Source organism: Balaenoptera musculus, chromosome 20 (genome assembly GCF_009873245.2).
Source record: "Balaenoptera musculus isolate JJ_BM4_2016_0621 chromosome 20, mBalMus1.pri.v3, whole genome shotgun sequence".
NCBI classification, from domain to species: domain Eukaryota; kingdom Metazoa; phylum Chordata; class Mammalia; order Artiodactyla; family Balaenopteridae; genus Balaenoptera; species Balaenoptera musculus.
The window spans coordinates 19,802,980-19,829,140 of NC_045804.1; the positions used below are offsets into that span (position 1 = coordinate 19,802,980).

General features: G+C 38.2%; 2 protein-coding genes and 1 long non-coding RNA gene across 4 annotated transcripts in view; 1 reads left to right on the forward strand and 2 right to left on the reverse strand.

Moving 5' to 3' along the window:
* The window catches only part of SMARCE1 (SWI/SNF related, matrix associated, actin dependent regulator of chromatin, subfamily e, member 1), a 20,608-nt gene extending 13,258 nt beyond the window's left edge, over positions 1–7,350 (reverse strand). Inside the window, exons 1-4 of the mRNA XM_036835980.1 lie at positions 6,881–7,350; positions 4,799–4,850; positions 4,578–4,621; positions 1,536–1,640 (exon numbers count right to left, since the gene is read on the reverse strand). Of these exons, the coding sequence (XP_036691875.1) occupies positions 1,536–1,640; positions 4,578–4,621; positions 4,799–4,805 (156 nt within the window). The 5' untranslated portion in view covers positions 4,806–4,850; positions 6,881–7,350. The remainder of the gene's footprint in view (positions 1–1,535; positions 1,641–4,577; positions 4,622–4,798; positions 4,851–6,880) is intronic.
* On the forward strand, positions 7,185–26,161 carry LOC118886372. Of its 2 annotated transcripts, XR_005017717.1 has the most exons (6): positions 7,185–7,239; positions 11,323–11,416; positions 12,448–12,540; positions 19,615–19,721; positions 20,620–20,772; positions 26,074–26,161. It is a non-coding gene; the product is annotated as an uncharacterized LOC118886372 (long non-coding RNA). The 2 variants fall into 2 exon arrangements; XR_005017718.1 differs by lacking the exon at positions 20,620–20,772 and having other exon boundaries at positions 26,074–26,155.
* KRT222 (keratin 222) lies at positions 12,553–20,876 on the reverse strand. Its single transcript, XM_036835993.1, has 6 exons — positions 20,733–20,876; positions 17,289–17,417; positions 16,339–16,559; positions 14,668–14,744; positions 14,354–14,489; positions 12,553–13,940 (listed from the first exon to the last, which is right to left on the reverse strand). Exons 1-6 carry the CDS (start codon positions 20,826–20,828, stop codon positions 13,712–13,714), a joined length of 888 nt encoding a protein of 295 aa, XP_036691888.1. The 5' UTR covers positions 20,829–20,876; the 3' UTR covers positions 12,553–13,711.

Consider the following 26,161-nt stretch of genomic DNA (forward strand, 5'->3'; position numbering starts at 1 on the left):
TAATATTACAGTTACCACCATTTCTTTTCCATTAACATAGATAATCAAGAGCTGACTGTATAGAGCTATTAAAATGTAATCATTCTTTTGTTTACTGCCCATGAATAATTTTCTGTATTAACATGAATGGTCCAAAATCGATTCTACTCCTTGTTTAAATTAAAATGTTCTTTACCATTTGATAACTTTGTGACCCGTTACACTTGTGAAACACATTCAGGCCAGGGAAAAACAAGTACCGATGCACATAAAAATTGTATGCATTGTGAAATGCATACATACACACACTTTGTCAGAATTCTTTTCAGATACCATGAAATATGCATGGCACATAAAACTTGATATGCTTATGAGGTACAAATTATGCAGAAACAATGAAAAATTTAGACAAACAAAACCTATCAAGCTAAGCAATGTGCTTACCAAGATAGACATATAGTTTGATAGGTACAAGCTTTCTGCTCTAGCTTGACTACAGGGTGAGAGGGCTTTTTTGAAGTCACACTAATTGAATTACTTATGAATACAGCAAACAAAAACCAGGTATTAAAAAGTTTACAGCCATTCTGGGTTGTATAAATTCTCACCAATACCACATTCCAATGTATGTAGGTATTTGGCTTTTGGATTTATTATTTATTTTTGGTAAATCATTTTTACAGTTATTTGTTTCTTTGGTACCTAAACTCCCTTAAATGGACTTTAAGATGATTGTAAAATAAAAAGTCTTCTAACGGGAGGAACAATTCTCAGAGCTTTCTGAGATGTTCTTCCCAGGTTATAATCCTCAAATTTGGCTTGAATAAAATTCTCCAATTCTTTCTTAAAAAAAATAAATAAATAAAATAAAATAGAAAGTCTGAAGTACATCATCCAATTTTGGTATCTTAGGCTGATCATTTAAGTGAAACATCCTAAGTTTCAGAAATTATATCCTCTATCCTATGGATTATAAATGCACTTCTAGCTGTAGATATCTATAGTCTGATAATTCAAATTAATTTCATTCAACTTTTGTTCTGCAATTCGTTGAAGTGACATTAAAATCTTTTTAATTAGAGAGAAATGAATCTCAGTTAGGTCAACTGTTAAATCCAAAAGACAAATAATTATGTGCAGCAGTTCAAACTGGTAGGGCAGCTAGGCCTGTAAGCCCAGCCTTTATTAAGAAACTAAGGTCTTGAGCCTAATGCCAATTACCTTAAATGAAAGATACTCTTCATCTCAAGAAGGGCATCTTAACCATAGGAAATTCTAGGTTTGTCTACATATAGTATTAGCATTAAGTGCCCAAGGCTTTACCTCTACCAACCACCAAACAGAATAAATTCTTTTCTTCTATATACATATCCAGATCTCACTATTTTTTCATTTTTCAGTGTAAGATTGTACAATGAATATTTAAAATAGTCTAAAAGCCAGGTTAAATTTTTTTTTTTAAATGGCTGTGCTGATGATTCAAAGGACCTAACTCTGAAGGCATTTCTGGTCAATTCCAGTTGTTTGCTGGATGCTGTAATAGTTGATTCTCCTACCGTGACCCGGCTGTTGGTGCCCGGGTTCCCTCCCAGCCTGTAGTTGTTGTAGGCGAGATGACTGTATGGATTGTATCCCACAAACCCTGGTGTGCTGGGCATTTGCTGATGGAAACAAATGAGACAAAAACACGAATGAGAAATGAGCTCAAACGAGGAAAACACAGAAATGAAAAATGATCTGCATATGGCATGCAAAAGCAACCTGATTTTAAACAAGCAATGATGTGTTGTAACTGTTCTTTTTCTTTCAGTGAAAAACCAGTCTGTATTTGTTTTTTTTCCCCTCTCTTTCTGTCTCTTTGCAGGGGCCAGTGGTGTTTGTGTGAGCGTGCATGTGTGTGCTTGTTTTTCGGGATAAGCAATACACTGAAGTGTCTCAAACATTCAGGGTTACTTTATGGTCAACAGTATGAAATAACAACTTAGCGACATATGTCTGAGATAGGAAAGCTTGAAATGTGATAAGCTAGGAGTCTGAGAACACTTTACATGCAAAACAAAACATGATTTATTTGACAGTTACGTGAATGCCGCCAATGTATTATCTACCAAAAACAAAAACAAGAAATGAATCACTTTCAAAGACAGCTTTAAATCATTTTATACAGTGTGAGAAATGAGAAGAGATTCAGATCAGGAAGTCAGAAGTTGTCAATAGAAAAGAACATATGTGGGATTCAACGGATGTCACATACATGATTTCAAAACAAAGACTTGTAAGAAATGCATGGATTTCATTCTGGGGGTACTGTCTGATCTTTTTAACCCATTCTTTTATAGGCTTTCTCTTCCATCTCTTCTTTGATCCATCTTCCACAGGTCAATCATGAACAATTTCTGCATTTAGTTTTAATGTGAACTACTTTTCTAGTAGACAGACTTGAACTTTCTTTTCTCACCTAGTTTCCTGACAGCCCTAGCTCTTTCAAACCACAACTGCTCGTTGGAGCAACAGAATTCTTGGCTTTTGTAAATTATGTGTTGATGTGATCACAAATGAGCTCTTATATAGCAGTGCCCTTCGTGATTAATAAAATGACATCCAATGTTCATGAGAATCAAGGTATAATGCATAAAAAGGATGTAGCAAAGAGAGACCAAAAGTAAGGTATTTTACCTAATGAACCTCAATCAAAACAAGTGACAGTAATTTCATTTTAACATGCAATTGACAATACCAATGCTGAATTGTATAATGTAAAATAAACTTAACACATCCCAACTAAACTGTAGCTATTATAAACACAATTTTCTAAAACATGCCACTACACATATCCTTAGTGTCCAAAAGAACGACAGTCAAGCAGATAATACATTTGATATTCTTTAGAAGAAAACTACTGATCAATTTCTAGCCTATGTAGTTATAGAAGACGCAAATCAAGCATACATAAGTAGGCAAAACACAGATGAAGTATCAAAGGCACAAAAGAAGTTTATATTACTTGGAGTGGTACATTTGGGTGGTAGTGGTGGGTGGAGGTGGTGATGGTGGTGGCAGAAGAAATGGAAAAAAAAGAAAGGAGGATAACTCATTTAATATCCATTCTGTTGGATGTCCTAACCCCTAGTCTTCTGTAGTTTATGTGTAAATGTGAAATTATAATGGTGCAGAAGTATGACTAAAGAAAGGTAAAAATATCCCTTTCTACATTTAAGAAGTCATAGGGTTAGTTTCTGAGCTATTTTTATTATCTCAAAAAATCAAGTCTGTTTTCAAGGTATTATATGCTATCAGAGGCAGTATTTGCGTCAAAATGACACCTTCAAAGTTGCATAAGCAATGATAATCACTATTCAACATTATGAGGCAGTAACGTAAGAAAATAAGGGAACTAAAAAAAAAAAAATCGAACTAAAATATTACAATTATACCGTTTCCAAAAATGAAGTACATGGTTAGCTCTTTGAGGTCAGGAATCTCTCAATTGTTCAACTCCACCTGTATAGCCATTAGCAGAGTGCCAAGGAGATGGTCGTAAGAAATGTTCTTTGATTTAAGAAAGGAAACAAACCAAACACAGGACTTTAAGATCTACCAGAAGTAACTTTAGAAACTGTATGTTATATAAATTGAGCTGAGAAGATGTGATACAGTATCTCTTTTTAAAAGCATCTTACTATGGAAAAATAAATTGTTGATAAACATAACTAAAACATACTAGTAAATAAAACTAGTTTATCTAGTGGAGAAAACAAAATTACACAAGGACCTAATTAGTAAACTAGCCAGAAATTTAGGGGTAGGGAGTATGGAAGGAGGGCTAACAGCTTTAAAGAACTTCTTTTGTAGGATATGGTCAATGTTAACAGTGTTTTGTTTTTTGTTTTTAAATTAAAAAACAACAAGAAATCCATTTCAGCAAGGCCTGAATGGTTACTGTTAAAACTGTTTTGCGGATTGGCCAATTATTTTACATGCTGACCAAGCTGGGCCAGAGCTTGCTGGGTGAAAAAAACTAGTTCACTACTATCATTTAGGCACTTTGAAACATATCAATTCTCAATCCAATAAAACATTACTTATGGAGTAAAGTGCAATGGCAGGATCTGACCCACAGATAATGAAATCCTTACTTGAACAGCTTGAAAATAAAGATTTACAATAAGTTATTATAGAACTGGAAGCTTTATTGTTTGATTTAACATGAAAATTATGTACAGACAAGGAGAGAAAAATGTAACCAGTTGAAGGTTAGGCTTAAAAATAATAAATGCCACAACGAGCATTCATTTCATATTAACTTCCAAGACTCTTAATAGAGATTAACAAGAAAGAAATGTTAAACTTGTCACTTATTCCCAATTAAAAAAAGAACTGAGCATAGGAGGTTGGCATTTCAGTAGTATGTTTCTTTAAATGTTGGGGTTGGTTCAAGGTAAGATGCAGAGTTATTTTATTTAGTAGGAAGTGCTGTTTTTTAGCTGAATTTTTCATCCTGTTGCTGTGATGACTGAGTGACTGTCACTGGAAGACATCTGGGTTTTTGTATCAAGGCCAGACTTGGCTATTACATTAACAAGAAAATTAAAACTTACTGTTGCAGGAGCTGGGGTGGGAGGTGGGGCATAAGATGGTCTTTCTGTTTGAAAGAAAATAAATAACTTCTTGTAAACAACTGAGATATAATACTATGCAACAAAACTACCAATGGTCCTGTTTTGAAGAAAAAAAAAATGAGAGTATTTTGGAATTCCCATTTGCTAGGGCATTCGTCTCTTATTAATATAGATTGATAAATATAAAAAATGAAACTTACTTGACATTTTGGAAGATTAAGTTCTCAGTTCCTTAAGAATGAATCTGAGACACTAAAATAAAAAAAAGAAAAAAAAAGAAAAAGAATCAAAACTCAGCAAGCATAAGAGAATGTTTTCCTAAAGAACAGGGTAGTTTAATTGGTATTTCTTAGTAAAATTACATTGTCTTCTAGTAATCCAGCCTTTTTAATATTTTACTAGTTCTTTAGGTCATTTGGTGGACCAGAATTAAATGACTAAAACAAATTACTGGGGATATGAAAAAGTAAAGTTGAACATGTACTTGCAAGTTTTTTTGGTTTTGTTTTTTTGATACTGAGCCACCTCTTGTATGGAAGACGTTTTGCTGATGCCATGTAAACATTTAGTCAGACTGATAAAAATACAGTGACAGTAGAATGTGATGTATTGTCAGGGCCTACCTCAACAAGGCCTACCAGATACTGACAGCTCCCTGATCAGCCGCAGCTCTGCCTCCCTTTTAGGATAACAACTTCTACTAAAATGGAGCAGCATTTCATTCCTGGAGGCAGCGCACAAGGTAACTGGTGTGATAATGAACTTTACATTCTCTTATAGTGGTAAACAGCTTTATAACTGCCGGGAATAAATTTTGAGAGTCTACCTGAAAAACTCTTATTACCCTTCTCAGCCCATTTCAAAATATATCTCCTCAATGGAGCTTTCTTGACAAATCACCTGTGCGGAATTAATTGCTTCCTCATCTGTACTCCTATCCAATTTACACAGATCTATGCTATTGTATTATACCTGTTAATGTGGGTATATTGTGTGCTGCTTAGAAACAGGGACCATTTAATTTATTATTGTAGTCCCTGTACTTAGCTCAATTCTTTTTTTTTTTTTTTTTCTAGCTCAATTCTTACTAACTTTTGTCCTAGTATTACTAGCTCACCACATGACCATACACAGGTGAGCTTGGTCCTTACCTCAATATACATCACACACTGTGTGTACAAAGAGACAAACATTCATCTTTAGAAATGAGGCAAATAACTTTTATGACTACTGGACTACTTTCATCCAACATTATGTGAAACAAACATGATTTTTTTGCTTCTGTTTTGCATTTTAAGGGAATTCCTGGAGCATTATGAATAAGAGGCCTGGTGCAGAACGAAATCGTTTATTTTCTCAATGGCCCAACCTGGGTCTCTCCCTCTCTCCTTAAGGAACAGGCAAGAAACCAGAGTCTGGTGCAGATTTCCTTCCTGCTCAAGTTCAGGTAGGCTGTCAACATCCACTAGGCCTTGCTGGGGGAAGCCCTGACATAACTGCCACAAGCTCCCTGATATGTCACACTTTATTGCTAATACTTTAAAATTACTGATCTCCTTTGCTATACTATAAATTCCAAGAGCGACCTTGTACATTTGTCCACCACCGGATGCATGCCCGGTGCCTGGCATAAAATCCTCAAGTATCTGTTGACTACCTTATACGGGACAGGCTTACTACTTACACCATCTGGTTTAACAGTCACAACCACCAACGAGATGTGTACTGCTACTCCCATTTTACAAAGAAAAAAGGGAGTCTCGGTGAGTGTAAGTAACTTGTCTAAAGACACATAGCCAGGAAGTGCAAGAGTTGGGTTTCAAACCCAGGTCAAACTGTTTCCGAGCTTCCGCTCTTCACTCTAAGCCACACCACGAGTGCTCAGGTCGCTGCCTGAACCGAGGGGAAACCACCTTCCCGGGGGTGAGGACCACGGGCTTGGCTTGCCCCAAGGGCTTCCTCTGAGGTCGTTTCCTTTAGGTTTGTGCGAAGGATGCACTTTCCCAGCGACTCTACTAAAGAGGAGTATGCAGAGGTGCTCTGACCAATTCCGCGGGGTTAGTGGAAGGGGCACATCTGGCCGCCCAGGAGGAGCCCCAGCTGGCACTCCCTCCCCACCCTCCGCTCCGCTAGGCCTCAGAGAGGCCGCAACTGGCCCCCGGCTCTGGCGCCGCGGCCAAGCCTGAACCCCAGCAACCCCCGGGGACTCGGGGTCGGGCCAAGCCGGGACCCCACGCCTCGCCACCCTCCCGACCCAGTCGAGCCCAGTCGGAAACACTCACCCGCGGGCAGAAAAAACGCCCGCAGCTCCGGCCTCGCTTCCCTTTGTCCCGCGCACGCCCCGCCCCTCGCGTCCGGAGCTTCCGCGCTCGCACTTTCAACACTCTTCTTAATTCCTTTCAAGGCCCCAACCGACTCTCTTTAGAAAAGTAAGTCTTCTAGTGGGGACGCGGTGGTGCTTAGTACAATCAAGGATTTTTTCAGGCCCCATATGTTTCTCAAAACTCCCCGAATTTGGGTAATTTGCCAGCCGGGCGCCGATTCGTCACGGCGGAGAGGGCGGAGGTGGCCCGACCGCTGGGTAGGCCCAAACCCCGCGGCCGTTGAGGAGCGGGAGCAACGACGGGTGACGCGGCGGGAGGTGCGAGGCTGCGCCGAGGGGAGGTGGGACCGCGGCCTCAGCTTCCCCGCGCGGGGCCGGAAGGCAGCGGGAAGCGCGCCGGCAGGTAGCCCCGGAACCACTGTGGCCCCGAGGCCCACGTGCCACTCCGGCCGGACTCAGGCCGCGCACTTCCCCGCCTCCGAGGGTTTTTTTTTTTCTTTCCTTCCGGTCTTTTTCTTTGCTCTTTCTCTGGGAGCTGGAGTGTATACTTCGGTAAGCCGAGGATGGAGGCGTGGAGCGCGCGGTTCGCAGTTTCTGCCCTCCCGCGCGCCTCCCAGGGCTTCCTGCCTTAACGGCCGGGCAGGAGCCTTGGCGAAAGCAGCACGGACCTTTCCAGTTTTCCCAAGCGCGAGGCTAGTGTAATTGCCACAGGTTTCTGAGCCAAGGGCCGGAGATGTTAATCCCCTTGCCCCAGGTTGTGTGCTCTTGCAGCGCCGGGCAACGGTCTCTGTCTCAGCGCGCCTTGGCTCATTCGGTTCTCTCCACCGGGAACGACTGTCCTTCACTTTTCAGCTTAAACTCATCTGTCCTTCCGGATCCAGCTCAAATTGTTTGTGATACCCTCCTGGAACTTTCCCCTTCTCCCCCTTAATCCTTCCTCTGAACTCCCAAGATTCTTTGATAACTTTATTATGGTCTTTACCTGATATCGGACTGTGTTTGTCATTTTCAATGCAATATGAGAGCTGTAAAAGCAAAGGTTCAGTCATCTGCATTGGTCCTCTTCGTATCGCCCGTGCCCAGTAAGGGCTTGACCCGTTGTTAGATGCTCAATAAATGTGTATTGAGGCAGGTTCTGGTCTAGTCCGGGGCTCTTTCCACTAAATCATGACTACGTTGGTTTACTAGATAGTAGCTTCTCCTTGGATATATAAACACCTGACCGATGTGGGACACTGTGGAGCGAGAAGGATCTGAAATTACTTGAAAACAGTGTTGACATTTAGGGTGACTGGTTGAATTCTCCGGCTGCCCTTAGCCATCATCCTGGGTGTGCCAGCAGGGGCTAGGGCATCTCTAGAAGTCAGCAAAGCTGTCCAGCTGAACCCACTGTCCAGTTCTTACACCTCCAATATTTTTATACTCATGATTAGAGATTAGTGAAGTTGAAGAGCATGTTAAAGGGAAAGACTAAAAAGGAGGTCATCAAAGGATAACGGGGCGCCTGAGTGGTGCTTGAGATAATGTACACGAAATTGCTTTTTTAAAATACATAAGCATCAGGGAATTCCCTGGCAGTCCAGTGGTTAGGATTCCGTGCTTCCACTGCAGGGGGCCCGGGTTCATCCCTGGCCGGGGAACTAAGATCCTGCAAGCCACGTAGAGGATCAAAAAAAAAAAGGAAAAAAAAAAGCTATATATATATATATATATATATATATATATGCATCAGAGACATGGATTAATGTAAGACACACGAATGCCTCAGCAGGGAAGCCCAGTACCTTCTTTCTCTGGCTTTCATGGTGGGGGACTGGGCAAGTGCGGTGCCGGGGCAGGTGCTGGGCTGTGTCATCTCTAGGCAGTCTTCTGCAGAAAAGCTGAAGGTGCTGGGTGTTAGGAACAAAGCACACTGTAGTGCGAACAGAGTGGCACAAAAATGGTGGAAAAGGAAAGGAGGGGATCTCGGAGGAGCAGTGACATCGATACACTTTCTCACCTCCTGGTCTTTACTCAGATGTCACCTTCTCAGTAGGTTTTTCCTGACCTATTTGAAACTGCATCTCATTCCCCAACCTCCATTCTATTCAGGGTTTGTGCTTTGTTTTTTTCTACAGTACTTATCACCACCTAACATACTCTATTTGTTATGTGCTTATTTTGTTGTCTTTTTCTTCCCATCAGGATGAAAGCTCCTTGGGGGGGGGGGCTTTCGACATCTGGAATAGTGCCCATTCAGGTGCTCATGTTTGTGGAGTGAATAAATGAATGGCTATCTCATTTTCTTCCCTTTGGCTCCTCCTGTGCTCCGAAGATTTGCAAAATTAAGAAAGGAGGAATATAGGCAAGATATAAGAGAGAAAGCCCTAGTGATTAAGACCAAAGAGTGGATTCAACTTACACTGAGTTGCTGTTGATTCTTCCCCAAGCAAACATCAGGACATATGATCTTGCATGGGCAGGGATATTTATGGGAACTGCAGAACAGACTTTTGGAATGGTGATTATTCCTGGAAAACATGGTATGCATCATTAACATGACTGTTCAGCTATATGTAACTGTGAAGTCGTTGGGAGCCCTCACAGGCGCCTTATGGTAAAACCACAGTGATAGTCTTAGGACCAAGTAGTTTAGTTTTCTTTCTGGCAGCAAGATTCAGGAACTTGGCCTGCTTTCCTCTCTGACACTGCTCATACTTCCTTGAGATTCTTCTTCCCTCCCTCCAAGCAGGGAAGTCAAAACTAGTAAGTGATTAAGCTGGGATTGAAGCCCAGGTCTCTTTGATTTCTTTCTATAGTACTGTGGGAAGAAGCTGGGAGGGAGACAATTAGGGGTAGAATGAGAACCATGACTGGGAAGGAAGGAAGAAAGAGGAGAAAATGGGAGAGAACAAGGAAAAACCCATAGTCCTTGGACACCTAGTAGTCTGTGTGAATTGGTTCTAGGAGGTTTATTCCTTTATAACGCTTTAAAATTGTACACAATTTTTAGATGCTTTTTTTTTTTTAACCCCCAGATAGAGGGTTTGGAGTTTAACAGATTTCCAAAGAGTTCTGTGACTCAAAAAAGATTTTGAACCAAACACTGAACCATACAATTTGTCTGTAGTTTGTTCTAATGAAGCTTTTTTCAATGGATTCTTTTCCCCCTTAAAATAGGGAAAGGGAGAACAGAACTCTGTCTGAGCCAGATAGCTTATAAAGTCTGGATATTAAAAAAAAAAAAATTCTGGCTATAGGAAAAATGGTGAAATAAGCTAGTTTTCTCAGCCGTTTCTGTGAAGGCAGAAGTTATGGCTATTCAGTTGCTATCACTAGAAATTGTTGTGAAATATTGAAGCCCAGGAGATTTCCAGGTCTGAGTGATTCACAATGTTTTGTAGACTTCGACAAAGTATGGTTTGTTTTTACAGCCTTCTGCATTACCTTCAAAATACCTGGGGATTTGGGACATGAGCTTTGGCACATGGTGTGGAAAAGGATGAAAGTGTTTGACAACAGAATGGTCCTGGAGAACCTGGGGTGTGGTCTGTCATCCACAGGCCTTATTTGAGGGTCCAGGGCAGGTGACAGCAAACTGCAGGTGCAGGCCAGAACTGGGCTGCCTCCTGTTTTTGTAGTTTTATTAGGACACAGCCATGCCCACTTATTTACATATTATTTATGTAACAGCTGCTTGCAGCTATAAGGGCAGAGTGGTATAGTTGCTACAGGGATTGTATGGCACGAAAAACCTAAAATAATTGCTATGTGGGCTTTTACAAAGTTCGCCAATCCTGGTCTAGGGTCTAAGTGGGTGAGGGAAACTGGAAAAGGCTTGAACTGGTTTGCACATACACCTTATTTCAAAATGTTTCTTTCTAGTGTGCCCAGGAATGTTGGCAATCTATGTGTACATGACGGCCATAATTTATAAATGTAGAACCAAATTCTACCCTGTGCACAGACTCTCCTCTCATTTCATGTGTTGCTAATTTGAGTAATGTGTGTATGCATATTATTTAACTGAAGTTTATTTTTTGGCCCAGATTCCATTGGAAACTTTCAAATTATTTTAAACTTTTTTGGTTTTTTTTTTTACTTTGGAGAATATTTTGTACTTTAAACTATCATGGTAGAACAGTTCAAATTGGGTAACTCACTGGGAAAGAATAACTCTTCTGGCAGTAATTGAAGAATTTAAAAAATTCTCTTTACCTGTTGTGTTTGAACTATTACTTATCGTCAGCTATAATTGTCCTCACAAATTCTTCTCTCCCAGTGACCATTTTCATCCAAATAGTACTGTATATTTGAGTAGTGCTTTGCCGAATATTTTCACCTGTATATTATTTCAAACATTTCTGTGAGGTAAGCAGGGTAAGAGTTCTGATCAAGCACCATCTTTCTCTTAATTTTCAGGTGTGAAAATTGAGGCCTAGGGAATTTAAGTGATTCCTTCCTGGTTACATGGGCCATTACTGACAGTCCCAGGGCTGATATCCTGCAATTGTTGGTAACTGGAATTATTATTTACTTTTGTATTTTGTTATGGAAGGGTGCATTTGAACCATTTCAGAGAGATTGAAGAATATTAATTTCTATTCATCCATCAAGTGAGGATAATATTATTCATCTGTGGGATTGTTGTAAGAATTAGAGATTGTGTACGAAGATGCTGAGTACAGGGCCAGGAGCAGAGTCAGCACTCTGCAAGTGGTGGCTGCTGTTATTATACTTTTCCCAGGATCATGGGATTATTTTTATTTTTTAATTAGAATATTACCATTTATTAGAATATACTCTTCTTAATTTTTCTGTTGTTAAAAAAAGTATAAAAATTGTGCTTTTGTGCACCTTGGTTACAGTTTTCTTCATCCCCCAATTGAGCTAACAATATTGGAACAATTAAACTCAAAACAATGTATCAAACTCAAATACAATGCAGGTTTGTAGTTCATGTTTCAATTTTTTTTTTTATTGTAGTGGTATCATTTACTTTGGTAAATTCATATCCCAATTTAAAATGCCCCAAAGCAAATAAAACTCTGTTATAAATTCAAGTACTGTATTTTAAAATGTACATGTAATACACACAATAGCTGCATAGTGGAATTACTATAACAAGCAGTTACATTCATGATGCCCAGTACTAAGTTTTCGACACTGCGTATAGATTACACTAGATATATTTCTTTATTTATGATACTGTTACTTAGTACAGTAACTTTAGTACAATAGCTTATATGATTGCATTTCCAAAGCTTTAATAAAGTTAGTAGCATTTAACTAATATTGAATGAAAACATTTTTATGTGTAAGATGTATTTTAGGTCAGATGCTTATGCAAGAATAAGCACTTAACATGCTGTTGTATCCTTGACAAAACAAAATCATCCCTTTCACTAAACAGAATAAGCCAGGCTAAAAGAAATCTGAAGTAATCGAAAGAAAATTTAAATGTGATTCCCTGTATTATGTTAAAGATTATTTAACATAATTTTCTTCTGGTTAAAATATACTTTTTTTTTTTTTTTTGCTTGAAAGAAAGAAGAGAGCGAAGGAGAGAGTTGTAAAGGCTGTATTAATATGCTAACAGCTGTAGCCCTTAGATGATCCTTTAGCTGGGAAAAAAGTATGGTGAGTTGTACTCAATGTTTTTTTCTGCTTAGAAAAAAATTGGTAACCTATAAATTTCTAATGTTTTAAAACAGGTATTTATTATTTAAGGTCTTTAAATATACCTGTATTAAACAAATTAGGTTGTTTAAAAAACTTTGCAACAATACTTGACTTATTCACAAATATATTTTCTATCCATACTTATTAGAGTTTGAACAATTTAAAAACATAAATCCTGCAAATACTCTTAGCTTAGATAACAATCCTGTTATCTTAATTCACATAAATGTTTGCAAGAAATATTTATAATACTTTATATAGTATCTTTAATGCTTGCATCAGAGACTCAAATTAATCACATTTAACTTTACAGATGGAAAAGTTGGGATGGTGAGAGGTTGGATTAACTGTTCTAGTAATTGGAGTAACTAGCTTTCATGTTCTTTTTGTGCATCTGGACTTCTGATTTTTTTGTGGGGGAGGACACAAACTTTAAAGTTCTTAGAATAAAGTTAACTCTCTGGAAATCAGATAATGATTGCAAAAAACTTTCAGATGAAGATTAATTTAATCATCAAATTAGCCCTGGGGTGTGTTCTATAGTTTGCTCAAAACATCTTGCAGAAAATAACTGTTATTTTTCTACCTGTGCAAATTATTATCTCAAAAGGAAAACATTCGGTTAAGTGAATAGTCCTCTTTAAAGGTTCATTTATAATTGCTTTCTTTTTTTAAGTAGAAAAATCTTTTTAGATATAACCGGTCATGGAATAATGATGAATAACTCAGTTTGGTTCTTAACATAATACAATCATATTTAAACAGACTATTCCCTTTTCCTTAGAATGTTCAGCCACTGAGTGAAATTTCAAACGCTTAACTAAACCATCTTAATGCTTACCGTCTCTGATAAAAATTTCAAGGGAAAAAGAAGACTATTTGGAGAATAAATAAAATAGAAACTGTACTAAATTTCTGATTTTAAGCTCCCTCTGTCCAAAAAATACACCTATAATTAGATTCAGAGACATTTTGTCCCCCCCCCCCCCGTTTTTTTTTCTGAAGAGTCATACATTGGTCATAACATACATACTTAGTAACTTAACATTTTGGGACAGAAGGTGGTCAGCAGTCCTACCTTGGTCCAACCTAATGTCATTTTCACATCAAGTCAAATACTGTCTTTGGATTAATTAGCTGCTGATGGAGGTTTGATAGAGGGAATGCTGCATGATCGTCTCATGATAAGCCTGACTTCTATATCTGGTAGATTATCCTGCTTAGTCTGTAAACACCCTTCATCAGTGGCTGCTAAATGAAGATCAAATCGAAGAGAAACAGATTTTTTCCTTAATCGAGGGTTATCTTTAAAGAAGGAACCTTCCCATTCTTTAATAACTTCATCCACTTTCTCTGTCCTGAAATGATAAAATAAATCTTTCTATATGAAGAAGTATGGCTATAGTAAAAAACATGTAATACGTATTATATATGAAAAATAAATCAAGAAATGTAATTTATATTTACATTTTAAATTATAATTTATAATTTACATTGTGGCATTTATTATTTATATTCTTTAAACATCATATGAGTAAAATTTCTGACTGATTCTATGGAATTCTCTTGTTTTGGTTATATTTTTGGAAAAATGGTCAATTAAGGATAGAGTACTTCATCTGAGTTTTTGTTTATGTATATTTATTCATGTCAGGTTAAAAAGCACAATATATAAAATTATGTTTGGAAACATTCAAAGATTACTGAGATTACTCAATTGAAGTTAATTTTTTTGGCATATGTTCACTGTTAGTCAAAACTTTTTACTTACTGAATAGTGCCATGAGCTTCAGTGCTTTCTTTCACGACATTTCCATTTAATATTGCTTGTTTGGTCACTGTTTCCACTTTTTCGTCCTCATACTTCTGTGGGACTTTTGTTGAAAAAGATATTTCATTTATAATGGCTGTGAAAATATTATTTATGAAATATTAAATTGCAATGTTGAAGTACTATTCACAGTCAATTTGTATGTCAAACTTTATTCAAATATTGCTTGTTTTTGCTACTTTAGAGTATTTATTTATAATGCCTATAAACGGCACTTCACTTTTTAAGTTAGTTAACTTATATCAGAAACTCACCTGAAGGTAAAACAAAACCAACTCTACTTGTGGTAGGTTTTTGTTCTTTTTTCCCACCTTGGATGCAACCATAATATCTGAAATTGGAAAGAATTATAGGAGCAACATTGTATTAGCATGTAATTGAAACAAATGCTCACAAATAAGAGAATGGATAAATTGTAGTATAGTCATACAAAGGAAATACTACTTAGCAGTGAAAATTAGTGAACTAAGGGTATACTCTATCTGTAGGGAACAAACTCCCAAGTATAACATTGAGTGGGGAAAGAAAGATACATTGTAGCTAATTTTATCAAGGTTAAAAAACATGCAAAACAATTTTACATTTTGCTTAGGGATATATAATGAGACTAATGAGACATAAGCATCAGATCTGGGAGCCAGGTTAGACTGAGGGAGGAGAATGAGATTGGTGGGGGTGTGGCTTAGGTGCTGGGGGTGGGGATTGGGGGGGACTTCAATAACACTGTAAATGTTTCACTTCTTAAACATGGGAGTTCATTATATTTTTCTTGATACTTTGTATATGTATCTTAAATAAATTTGATACCTGTGTATCTTAAATAGAGCATAATAAAATTTTTAAAATTGTATTAAAGGAATGTTAAAGACCACTTTGTCAACATCTTGAATGATTAGGCATTAAATAAAATTTACAACCATTTTATTTCATAATGAATAAATTATATGTATATAGCTATATATATATTTACATAGCACTGTTTTAAGCACTTTACAAACATTAATTCATTTACTCCTCAGCAATTTTGAGGTAGGCAATATTATTCCCATTTTATAGATGAGAAGACTGAGGAACAGAGAGATTCAGTAACTTTCCCAGCATCACTTAGCTAGTAAGTGGCATATTTTTAATTCAATTTATGTTTTTCAAAGATTTAGTAAATGTCGAGACTTATTATAGGTGAAAGTAATTTCATCCAGTTTTATAGAGGACTCAGAATTCTGAAGTAAGCAGGAATAAAGGTTTTCTTTTTATGGGAACATGGAAAATTGTACATTGTGTTGTGCTCAAAGCCATATGACCTTGTAAGTGATTGCAGATTATGAAATTTTGTGAATTAATAAGAATTCCTCTTTTGATACCTTTCATTACCAGTATATCTGGAAATCTTTCAAATCATGTACTCAGAACAACATTGCTTTCCATGGTTGTACTATAATAATAATATTATTATTATTATTATTATGGTTATAATAATGGTTATTATTATTATTATTTTGGTGTTTGATATGTGTTGGGAGCGGCCCTTGTGGGAGGGGGAATGTGGTAATGTGTGAATTTTTCAAACTTTCTTTGTGGGTGGTCCATAGAAGGCACTGACTAATTCTAAAAGGGGTGAATGGCAAGGAAAGTGAGAAAGTTAAGGAAGGTCATTTTTGTAGCGATGGAGAATTGTTTACATTTCGTTCTAGGCTTGCTGTGCTCTTTGTTGTAGCTAATGTCCCTGACTTTGGCTAGTCTGTTCATAATTTTGGGAGGCTGGAAACAGTTCTCCTGCATATTTTTTGCAGTGCCTACTAATCCTGTTTTGTGGTAGGAACTCCGTGAGCATGCCTTGGTGATGATGGGTTTTAGATTTAATTTCTCTATCTCAGTGACATAAGTGGCTCTGTATTTCTGGTCATTCACTATATGGAATTAGGTACCTGATTTCTTCCTTTTCCAGGAGGCGGCGATAAGTTGCGATTTCTTGTTCTAGCCTCATCTTCGTGTTGAGGAGCATCTCATGCTCTTGAAGCTGCTTTTCAATGCCGCGCCTTACTTCCTGTAGCTCTTTTTCTAGTCCTTCAATCACTGCCTCTAGGTCTTGCAGCTGCATCTGGTAATGTTGTTCACTGGCATGTAGGGAGTTTTCAAGGCCCCTTTCCTGTTTTATACAGATCTTCATCAGTGAATCAGGGAAACTGTGTTTCTGAAATCTGATTTGCAATGTCTTTGTTCTATGGAGTTCTCTTCTTTCTTAAAAAGGTTGCAATAATTGTACAGCCCTTATGCAAGAGGTGTTTCCTTGCAGCTTTAGGTATGACCCAAATTTTAAAAAGTTGTATTTTCTATTTACAACTAGAGAGCTTACTATTTCAAACGAATCCTGTGATAATTCTTATGGCCAAAAAAAAAAAAAAAATCTGCAGTGTGATTAGTTTATTATCACCCTAATTTATTCGATTTCTTAAATATTGAAAAATATAGAATATTAAATATCAAAGCCAGAGCAGACTGTTTATAAAAGGCATTTTCAGAAAGTGTTTAAATATTTTTCTATTAGAATTCTCAGTGGTATGGATAAAAGATTCCCCACTGTTATGACTTTGGATAATGACAAAGGCTCTATTCCCCTACTCTAACAATTAGAGAACCCCAGGGTGATACGCGAGGGTTATTTCATTTTTAAAGGTGTGAATAAACCTTGAGTGAATTGATAGTAGTTATTGCCATGATGGAGGCAGGGCGGTAGTTGAACTAGGTCCATGGATGGAAGTCAGTGGTCTGATTTTTAGTTTCTCACTGGCCAGTAATGGACATTATTCCTTTCCCTCTCTTAATCAGATAACATCTGGGGATTCAATGGGCCAGTTGCTTTTGAGATTATTCTCACCACAGCATGGAGAGATTCAATTTCCACTTGCAGGTGATGCCACTGGCGTCGGGCTTCCTTGAGTTCTGCTTGAGCCGCCTTTAAAGCCTCTTCATCTTTGTCCATTTTTTTGCTTAGATCTTCCTCCAACTAGAAGAAAGCCAACAACAACAATAACAATAACAACAACAAAAAAAGCACTCTTGAAAATGAGACATTTAAAAGCAGTTATAGAAAAATAGTATAGGAATCAAATAGTTTTTTTCTTTAAATTTTTAATTTACCAATGTGTGTTCTGCTTGGTGCTCAGTTACTAATTAATTAAATTCATGAGTGAGTCAATTGCACTCTCAGCCTCAGTTTTCTAGGATGTAAAATGAACCTCAAAATTCTTTTCCTACCATGACAGTCTATGAAATGTAGAAAAATACATTTAATGAGAAGTAAGTTTGCAGGACCTAAGTTTGAGACCTCTGATTCTTTTTTTTTTTTTTAAATTTTTTGATGTGGACAATTTTTTTAAAGTCTTTATTGAATTTGTTACAATATTGCTTCTGGTTTATGTTTTGGTTTTTTGGCCGCAAGGCATGTGGGATCTTAGCTCCCCAACCAGGGATTGAACCCGCACCCCATGAATTGGAAGGCGAAATCTTAACCACTGGACTGCCAGGGAAGTCCTGAGACCTCTGATTCTTAAGTTTCTATTGTTTATGGCATCATTAAGGAAGAAAGATAGAAAATTAGCTACTACCCACCCCCCCCATATTTTCTTGTAGGCTGCTTCATAAAAGCAGATAAACAGCTATATATCCTAAATCGATCATCTCTGGGACTGGGTATATGGACAGGATATGTTACAATAATTTACAGGATAATTTACAATACTGCTAGAAAGTATATTATGAATCATGTAGAGAGTTAAGTTATCATAGGCATTAGAGATTCTATAATAGACTTCTGTATTAAGAGAACCCATTGTTGATTTACCTTTTTTAGAAGGCATGTTAATTTTAATTCTGGATATCCAAGGTGGTAGCAGAAATGACTTCTTTAAAGACTGTTTTCTAAATGTTCTTATATTAAATAACAAGTGGATTATTTTATATTCAGCTTTAAGTGTTCTTATGCTGATGTTGGGATTAAATGAAAGTATCTTTTGACAGAATTCTCAACATTTGGCTCCAAGTGCAGTAGGAGCAATGTATGGAATTGATTGCAGTATTTTGAAGCAAAAATTAGAACTTCTTAATGTGCATATAAAAATGCATTTTAAAATATAAAAAATTTAATTTGGTGGTACAATAGATTTTTTTTTAAAGGAAATATTGGATTAAATGAAAGTCAATAAAGTTTAGCTCAAGGTATTAGACAACAAAATTCATTCATTTCTTTTGGTTTATGTATCACTTATTCTTAGTGTTAAGTTGGCAAAGCCAAGCAGCAACACATATCAGAGCAACTACAAAAAAGGATGACAAGAATTTTGGAAATAGAAAAGCATAAAAATGCTGGTCTTTTGGATGTTGAGTGAGGAGCTGGCAGCTAGGCTTGTGTGGTAGCTAGATTCTGAAGATGGCTCCCAATGAATCACACCTCCCCACATTCATGTCCTTGTTTGGTCCTCTTCCACGCTGAATCTGGGATAACCTGTGTCTTGTTTTAGCCAGTAAAATATAGCTGAAGTGCCAGTTCTAGGCCTAAGCCTTAGGAAGCCCTGATGACTTCCACTCCTATGATTTTGGGAGCTCTGGGCCAACATGTAAGAGATCTGGATACCCTGTTGGAGAGGTCGTGTAGAGAGGCCAGATGGAGAGAAACAGGCCCAGTTGTCTCAGCTGAGCCAGCCTTCCAGAAATGCCCTGCCAAGGTGCCAGACACAGGAGTGAGCCACCTTGGATGTCCCAACCTAGTTTTGCCCCAAGATGACTGAAGTCCTAGCCAATGTCATGTGCAGCAGAAGAATAACCCCCACTGAACCCAGTCAACCCACAGCATCATGAAAGACATACAATTGTTTTAATCCACCAAGTTCTGGAGTGGTTTGTTATACAGCAGTAAATAACTAAAATAGCTTATGTTTATTTTGTAATAATTAAGTAATCAGGCTTCCTTGAATTTATTCCAGTTGACTTTCTAAATTCTTTGAAAAAAAATCCCCTGAAGTAGTTTTATGTTAAGAAGATGGAAGAAAACTTACTGTAGTCTTGCTTTTTCACTTGATTCATTTCAGCATAATGACTTGTAAACTAAATAACTTGTATTTCTATTATTACAAAATAAAATGTTTATTTGGCTTATAATTTTTAGAGATTGTCATTTGTTAATTGTTTTCTTCTCTTTGTAAAAGGTGAATGAACTATTCCAACACTTAAATCAAATATTCCAGTGAATTTGCTTCATCTATGATGCTGATAATTCTTTATGAAGACCGAAAATGTTACCCAGAAGTTAAATGTATGTTGTTACTAAAAATGAATTGCATGCAGTAATGTCCTATGATTTCCCAGCAATATTTTTTCCCTTTTGGGTATGTTCTTAAGTAAACTCTTTGCTGTGTTTGGGTGCTTGGAATAGAACTTGTACTCAGATATGATAGGTAAACTAAAAAAAAAAAAAAAAAAATCCCTGAATTTCTGAATCTTTGTTTCTAAAAGAGTTGTTTATTCATTTGTTTAGAGATGAGACCTTAATTTACTGCTAAAGGTGATTGTCACTTTAAAACAAAGTAAGTCTATGAAATTAGGATTTAGCTCTTTTTAAATTGACTCTCTTTTTAAAAAATACTTAAATATAGCATGCTTAGTATTAGAAATAAACATTTCTCATCTTTTAGTACAAAAGCAAAAACCTGTAATTGAAGTAGAAAGTCATTTTCGATTTGGGGAATTTTGATTGTCCCAATTTATATCATTGTTTCTGAATGCCATGTTCACATACTCAGATGATTTCTATTTATAACAATCTGGTACAAAATTGAACTCATTAAAAAATGATAGAAACCTTTTAGAAATATTTTACTTAGTTTTATCTTGCAAAGTGTGGAAGCTAATAAATCTTACTATAAAGCTTGTCATTTTAAAGACGTTATTTATATTATCTCTATAAATAACTCCATAATAGCTTCGAAGGGTATCTGAAATGTTCCTTCCTGTAGGATGTCTAAAAGAGATTAGAGTGCACCATTTTACTGTATGTTGATTACATGTTTTGTTAATGATAGTAACCTCATGATTTATATAAAAATCAAATGTATCAATCAACATTCATTTAATGGTTATTTAACAGTGATAATCACAGCCTTTCCCCCTGTAGTCCCAGGCACTTTGCAGTAAAACCTAAATTCCTTCCCCAGTATATGCTGCATTGAAAAGGAAATACTGTACCTCAGAGAGGCCGGGACAGGAATTGGATAGACATGGATTGTCTCCTTATCCTGGAAGATGCCTGTCTGTATGAAATCATTACCTGGATCCTTGTTGAGAGCACGGTCTCTATCTGATTTCTGGTGAGGAGCTTTTCATAGTTTGCCCTGATCTCATTGAGTAGCTGGGACAGCTCCATTCTTTTCCCATCCTCCACCTTGGCTATCAGACCCTTATCGATAGGATGAGTCTCTGCCGCAGAACCTGCTCGGTCTGCATCGCGCGCAGAGAAAGCTCCATGGAGCCTTAAAGATACAGAGCTCCTTTTTTCCCGGAAGCCACGGATATCCCCGGGTTTCTAATCAATTATGCAAATATTTGATAAACACTTTTCTCCTATTGTTGTTGATCTAGCAGAAGTGTCAGCCTCTCTGTAAAGTAACAGAAAAATGAAAACAGTCTCAGTATTCTTGAATTGGTTCTCTAAAACTGAGCACATTTTGGGGGGAAAGTTAATTTAGCTTGTGGAAAGGAAACGGGGCATAACATAAAGAAAATTGTATTTTGTTTTCCCAAGATATTGCATGGAAATAAATCTGGGCTCAAAACATGGTAACTAAGCTTTCCTTTTATGGCTTTCCTCACCATTTGGATAATTTACACAGAAATGCTGTGGGAGGGCATTAGAATATGTTGTAAACCTTGAATATTCTGACAGTTATTGGAAAAAGCTACCATCAGATTCAGCTGACAGTTGTCATCAGCCGCAGGACTGACTGACAGTATTTCTCTTAAATACATGCTGCGTGGCTCATGGTGGGCTGCTGTTCTGACGGCAGGCTTTGATATATTGTGGTGAATTCCTGAAGGTACATTACAGATGACGCTACGGCTGGAAAGAAGTGCTAACAGAGTATGAGAGCTGACAGTTAACATTTCCACCGTTTTAATAAGGTTGAAGAAATACAATCAAATGGTCCCTGAGCAGGATGTGTTCATTGAAGTAAGATGTATTGTGGGGTTACTCCTTCATGAGTAAACAGAGTTAATGACAGCTCCTACTTGTAAATATAACATACGTGCAGCTCTCCTAACTTTAAAAAGCACCTTTACAGCTGTCATTACATTCAGTAGTCACAATCCCTGTCACTTTGTAACCTGGAAAGATGACAAGCCTGAGGCAGGAGGGCTTAGGGCATCTTTCCCAAGGACGTACGGTGACGTAATGGCATCCTTGGGACTGGAACTTTGACTCCTTGGCTGTATTCCAAATATTGTCCCATCTGCCCCTGCATTGTCTCTCCCCACCTAAATTCCTTGTTTAGCCTGGCAAGCTGGTTGTTAGATATGACTCAAAATAGTTTTGAGTTTAGATCTATCACTGTTATTATTTGTAGAGTGGCTTGACTGAAAGTGTGTCTGGAGTGTAGTTCAGGAAATAATCAATCTTTGGCTCTAGTGCTCACAGGGCCTTTGAATGTGCATCATGCTCTTTTAATGTCTGAATTAACTCACTACTGGCCAGTCCAATCTGTGCTGGGCATTCCCACAGTCGCCTCCAAAGAAAGCTGGCCGACCAGAGCCCCTGCTGAGAGGCGAGTTTCCAGGTCATTCTTGTACTCTGTTTCATTTGACCCAAGCCTCCTCCACCCTCCCCACTGGTCACAATGGATTGGCCTGGGCTGGACACGTGACCTAAGGATAACCAATCTGTAGGTCAGAGACCTATGAGGTAGTCTGACCCAAAAGCGCTGACTGAAGAGCATCACTTACGATTATTTAGGACCAACTGATTCTCTTTTTTTGGTAATTGCAACTGAGAAATAGGAAGAGAATCAGGCATTGATAGTGGGAGGAGAATCAGGAAAGAATCAAACTCTTGTTGCTTTATCTAGCTCCTGCTGATCTCGGCCTAAAATACAGAGAGCTGAACTAGATTCCCTGGAGGGCAGGCCTGGCAATCTGCATCTGAAACAAGCCTCTCGGGTATTTCTACCCTATAGCAGTGCTTTCGATGGAAATAGAATGCAAGCCACAAATGCAAACCACATATGTAATTTAAACTTTCTAGTTGTCATATCAAAAGATAGAAACAAGTGAAATGAATTTTAATATTATATTTTATATATCTGAGATATATCATGTCATCAATATAAATTTGTGTTGTTTTTGGCCACGCCGCACAGCTTGCAGGATCTTAGTTCCCCCACCAGGGATCGAACCCGGGCCCCAGCAGTGAAAGCGCTGAGTCCTAACCACTGGACCGCCAGGGAATTCCCTCAATATGAATTATTAATGAGATATTTTGCATCCTTTATTTTTGATAATGTCTTTGAAATCCAGTGTGTATTTTTATGCCCATCTCAATTTGGATGAGCCACGTTTAAAATGCTCAGTAACCATGGGGCTAGTGGCTACCGTGTTAAACACTGCAGCTCTAATGTTTGGGCCCTGCTGGCCCACACAAATGAGAGTTCCATGTCTGGAACATTCCACATGAGTACTAGATTAAAGGAAATAGTGCCAGATTTTTTTTTTTTTTTAATGAGGGGAGAGGGAGGAGGAGTATTTAGAAAGATATTCTACAAGCATGTGAGTAATGAAGTTAATTAATTCAAGATCTCAAATGTCACTTTTCAAGGAAAAATACTGCTAATTTACTTAAAAAAATACTGTCCTTTATTAAAGAAATCAGTAATATCCATTAAAGGCTGTGGCATAAATAAAACTGCAGGATCCGTGCAATTCTCAGTGCATTAGCTATAGTTACACACTGTTCTTTATGCTTCAGAAATCATAACAGAGTGCAAATAAGCAGGGACCCCCACGCTTCTTCTAGGGATCATCTTGAACCCACTCTAGTTATTAGAAAAGTAAATCATTTGAAAATGTATTTTATTAATAGAAACAAATGAATTATAACATACCTCACAATGGCTAAAATGCTGTGGTTGAGAACACAAGCTCTAGGGACATTCATGAGAGGGAGCCCCCAGACCCTTTGGAGTTAGAATTCAAGACTGAAGGCCGTTCATTCATTCATTCATTCAGTTATCAGATGGCTACTGTTTGCACAGAGGTGTGTTGGGTGCAGACAAAGTGCTGGAAGAGTTCTGAAGAGGAGAGGTGACCTTTTGGGGCATATTGTGGGGGGAAGAGATGGAGAGGCATTATAGAGGAAAGAGAAAGAAAAAAGTCGGAGGGGAGTTTCAGGGTCAGATCACAGAAAGGCAGGCTACAAAGTGTGGATTTTACTTGATAGGTAATGGAGAATCATTGCTGGTTTATGAAACGAGGAGTCACGTGGTCATATTAATTGGGGAGTAGTGCAGAAGATTTCAGAGTAAGGACACCAATAAGAGAACCAGGGTTTACGAAAAGAAACAAACGTAAAGCTATTTTTGAAGTTCTGCCTGGACGATCATTGGAAACTGGGTTTGAGTAATGCCATGGGCATAGAGGAGGGGGAGCATGCGTGAAATCAGTGAGTTTTAGCAAGTGGCAACTGATTATGAAGGGAAGGGGAGGGGAGGGCAGAGATGATACAGGTTCACACTCTCTGCGACTAGAATGTGAGTGGTTCCATGGTCAGAAACAGGAAGAGAGGAGGGTAATTAGATTAAATTCAATCCAGACCCTTTAAAGGGAGAAGATCTGGGGTCAAGCCTCTGCCTACCAGTTACTAGCAAGGTGGGCTGATGCTCTTTGAACTTCAATTTCCTCATTTGTAAAATGAGACTAATGATACACTCCTCATACTATTACTACTACGAGCATAGGTAGGTACCATTATCATCATCCTCATTTTATAGGTGAAGATACTGAAGTCCAATAAAGTGCAGAGCCAAGATCCACAGCCAGGCAGTCTGACTCCAGAGCCTACTCTATCGAGCATAACTGCTAGGTAGCTTCTTAGTAAGTAATCAGAAGTAAAACACTTAGCACATAATAGAGGCCCTTCAATCCTTGTTACTTAGAGTGAGCGCTGGTTAGAAAGCAGACTCTCAGGCCCCGCCCCAGACCTACTAGGTCGGAATCTGCATTTTAAGAAGATCTCTAGGTGATTTGTTTGCACACTAAAGTGTGAGAAGGACCACTTTAAGTCACTGCTTCTCAAACTTGCCGCACAATGAACTCATTTGGGGAACTTTAAAAGCTACTTTTGGCCGCGTCTCCCTCCCAGAGATTCTGATTTAATCAACACAGGATGTCGCCTGGGCATCCGTTTCCTCCTTGCCCCACCCCTCTTGGCCCCGCCCCATCCAGGTCCCGCCCCTCAGCCCCCATCAGAGTTTTAAAAATTCCCCAGGTGGGTCTAATGTGCCGCAAAGTTTGAGAAACACTGTTACAAATGTTAGGCTTTCTTCTGCTCATTTCCCTCTATGCTTCACCCAGAAGAAATGGGTTGTTAGTACACGTGTCTGAAATAAGTCTCCCAAAGTTAAACATTGGCAAGTCCCAGTTTTCGCCATAGTTGGTGCAAATCTGAGTCCATAGACTCAGATAGACAGGACAGATACATCGCTGTATTTTTCTATAACTAATTAGCCTTTATCTTGAGCTCCCATGCTGTACAGGATATGTAATTAAATTTCATCAATTGGGCTTCCCGCCTTTTCTCCAAAACGTTGCATCTAAGTTTTGGGGAAATTCTGCAGTTGTGACTATGGGGTCCCATATTATCTTTGATGTCATCTGTCCAAGTCTGGGTTCACTGAGTCAGTCTCTATTCTTCCCACTTGTCCCATTTGCATTGTTGGGGAAAAAATTAACAACAAAATCTCCTGACCCAGAAATTCTCTCCACAAAGGTAGTAGAGAAAGAAAACACTTTTGCTATTGGATAAGCATTACATAAGAATGTGATGCGCATCCTGGGAATCACTAGGAGAGTGCAAAGCCAGAAGGAAATCTTCCCCTTCTAGAGTCCATTACGTCCCAGTTCTCAAGAGAAACCATAACTAGTCCTCCTGTAAGAGGACTTGACAGCACCATTTGTCACACACAGTTCATCTGGTAACTTTACCTGGTAATTGGGGTCACCATCTGTGTTCACTAATAGGCTTCATATGAAGGAAAATTACACTTCTTGTAATAGTAGGTAGTTTTGGAGAGAGGCTCCTACCTTCCCACAGAAACTGGGAGACAGGGTGCTATTTTCCTTGGATGTTTACATTCCAAAGTATGGTTCCCAGGTCCCTGAGAAAGATATTCCTAGGTTGTAAAGCTGGCCAAAGGCTTGTTTCACTTTTAAGATTCACTTACATTTCAAAGACACAGAGAAAGAATTTATATTTACAAGGTTTCTAAAGTAAATGCTCTAAGAAAAGGAAGCATGTGTGTGTGTGTGTGTGTGTGTGTGTGTGTGTGTGTGTGTGTGTGTCTTACCTTACTTCAACAGGGAAGATTTAGCCTCTTAGTTTGAATTTGTATTTGCCCTTACAGCCTCCAGCTTCTCGCTTCCATACTTCCCTGCTTGAGGGCTTAGGAACCATCCTGCTGCTTCAGTGTGCCACTGGCATGGAAATATCAG